Raw genomic sequence first — 2,614 nt, 5'->3', positions numbered from 1 at the left:
GAGCCCCAGTATCCAGCAGGGGCAGTGGGGCCACAGGTTCTGGGCTTCTGTGCCTTTGGGCCACAGAGGCCGAAGCCAAGATGGATGTCACCCACTGCAGTGCCCCCCCAGCACAGCACCCTCCCTGCCCCGCCATGCCCGCTCACTGGATCTCTGGTTTTTGATGAAGAACAGCTTGAGCCTCTCCTTGAAGGTGTTTTCATTGACGTAGAACTCCACCTGCACCCTGCGGATGAGGAGAGGGGCTGGGCCTCTGGGGACCTCCAGCCGGGAGACAGAGGACAGGCCCCCACCCAGACCATGAGTCCTGGGGGTCAGTGGTTCCACCGGTGGCCGGGCCTGGGCCTGGGGACCCAGCGCCCCCAGACAGAGCCAATGGAGGACCAGGACTCAGGGTGACCTCGGCGACACCCCTTGCTGTGCCATGGGTCGGCGGGCGCGTTTCAGCAGGTGGCTGGGCCACACTGCCTACACCCCACTGTCCCCCAAGCCATGTGGGTGGGTAGTACGAGCTGCAGCCGCCCTGGACGCCTGTGCCTGAGGGCCCCACACCCACCCTGTTGTGCCCAAGAAGATGCCCAGGTGGTAGCCAGCAACTGCAGCATCCATTTCTGTGCCCCAGCATTAGTTCCTTATATGCCCCCCTTCCCCCAGTTCATACAGCCTTGCCCGGCCCTTCCCCACACGGGCCCCAGTGTCTCCTGGGATGGCCCCTGGGCTGACTGCCCAGACGGGGCAGGCGGCAGGAGGGTGTGTGTGGTAGACTCTCTCCTCTGCGGCCTGAGCTTGCCCAGCAGCCCTGTGGAGGGAGTGCCAGCTGGCCATCAGGGGGTGGGTGGGTGTCCCAGCTGTCATGGCTACACGTGGTCTTGTTCGCCACAAGGCCAGCAGTTCGAACTCACCAGCCACTCTGCCGGAGAACGAGGAGGCTGCCTGCCCCTGTGAAGAGTGGGAGCCTTGGGAGCCCACAGCGGCAGCGCCGCCCTGTCCCGTAGGGTCCCTTGTTGACAGGGGCCTTTTGGTTTGGGGTGGGGCTCAAATGAGGTGCCCTGCCCGGCTGTGCCAGGACCCCCTAGTATCACAGAGGTGAGGCTCCAACAGGGCAGGAGGGACGTCTTATGAGCCTGCACAGAAGTGGGGGTGCGCCCCCTGAGGCCTGCCCAGGCTAAGGGTGCTCCCTGTGTCCATGCCTCCACCCGGCTCATCTACCCCAGTCAGGAGGTCTGAGGGACCTGTGGTGGGTACCCTGCAATAAGAGGCATTCTAGACCAGGAAGAGGGGCACACAACTGGGTGTCAGAGCAGCCACTGTGTGCCGGGCCTCCTCCTGCCTCAGGGTTGGGGGCGGGTCCTGGGCAGGTGCCCGGGAGGGTGAGCAGTGAATACCCAGGAGCTGGCAGCCCCGTGCCACACGCCTCCACCCTGTGCGCCAGGAGGGCTGTGACCTCCTGCAAGCCCTCCACAGAGGCTCCACAGGCCCTGTGTACCCCAGAACAAAGCGCCCACTGCCCAGGGCCTCTCCGACACCCCTGGATACCTCTACTGCACGGGCCCACCCAGGTGGGCACCACTCAGTGGCTGCTGGCAGCTCCGTGGCCGGGAGGGACCCCACCAGGAACGGGGATGCCACAGCGAGGACTGGCCTCACTCCATGCCAAGGCCTCCGGTAATTTGTGATGAGCTGTGGCCGGCTCCCAGTCCTCACACAGAGAGGATTGAAAGCTGTCTTTTCAGCAGGAAGTGTGTTTAATGGAGTGGACGCAGGACCAAGGGTGCTGGACTGGGCCTTGCGGGATTGGCGTGGGGCAGAGCACCCCTCCCTAACGCCCCCCCCGCCCGGGCCAGACTCCCCCCTGAGGGCAGTGGGCTTGGCATACACGGTCACAGGTTGAGGGCACTCTTGGGTCAATAAGCAGCCCGGGTTCCAGTGGCCAGAGGCTGTGTGTGGGCCACAGGACTGTCTGGCCTGGCCCGAGACGCCACGTTGTTCTCGGGGAAGGGGCGGGTGGCCTGGCAGGGCTGCACCCTGCGCGGGGCGGTGGTTAGCGCGAGCGCACTGCTGGGCCTCAGAGCAAGGCCACAGCCAGAGGACCAGGCACCGGATGCTGATGCGGGCAGTAGGCAGAAGTCTCCATGGCCAGTCAGAGAGCAAGGCTGAAAGGACCACGTACAGAAGCAGTGCTAGTGAGGGGCTTGTTGGGCCCAGGAGCTGGCTGGTGCGATGGCAAAGCTGCCCGGCAGAGGGGGCCAGGCTACAGAGGGGGGCCTGCCTGGGTCTCCTTAGTCACTCACTCACATCACTCATTCACTCACATCTCACATCACTCACTCACATCTCACATCACTCACTCACTCACATCACTCATTCACTCACTCACATCTCACATCACTCACTCACTTACTCACATCTCACATCACTCACTCACTTACTCACATCACTCACTCACTCACATCACTCATTCACTCACTCACTCACATCACTCATTCACTCACTCGCTCACATCACTCATTCACTCACTCACATCTCACATCACTCACTCACTTACTCACATCACTCACTCACTCACATCACTCATTCACTCACTCGCTCACATCACTCATTCACTCACTCACAT

At 62.5% G+C, this 2,614-nt stretch overlaps 1 protein-coding gene across 1 annotated transcript in view; it reads right to left on the bottom strand.

Moving 5' to 3' along the window:
* The window catches only part of KCNT1 (potassium sodium-activated channel subfamily T member 1), a 40,355-nt gene that overhangs the window by 27,167 nt on the left and 10,574 nt on the right, over positions 1 to 2,614 (bottom strand). Inside the window, 1 exon segment of the mRNA XM_030885316.2 lies at positions 147 to 226. Coding sequence (XP_030741176.1) covers positions 147 to 226 — 80 coding nt within the window.

This window comes from Echinops telfairi, unplaced genomic scaffold, assembly GCF_000313985.2.
Source record: "Echinops telfairi isolate 266 unplaced genomic scaffold, ASM31398v2 ScPeMD7_25;HRSCAF=90, whole genome shotgun sequence".
Classification (NCBI taxonomy): domain Eukaryota; kingdom Metazoa; phylum Chordata; class Mammalia; order Afrosoricida; family Tenrecidae; genus Echinops; species Echinops telfairi.
This window is presented reverse-complemented; position numbering and strand designations above follow the sequence as displayed.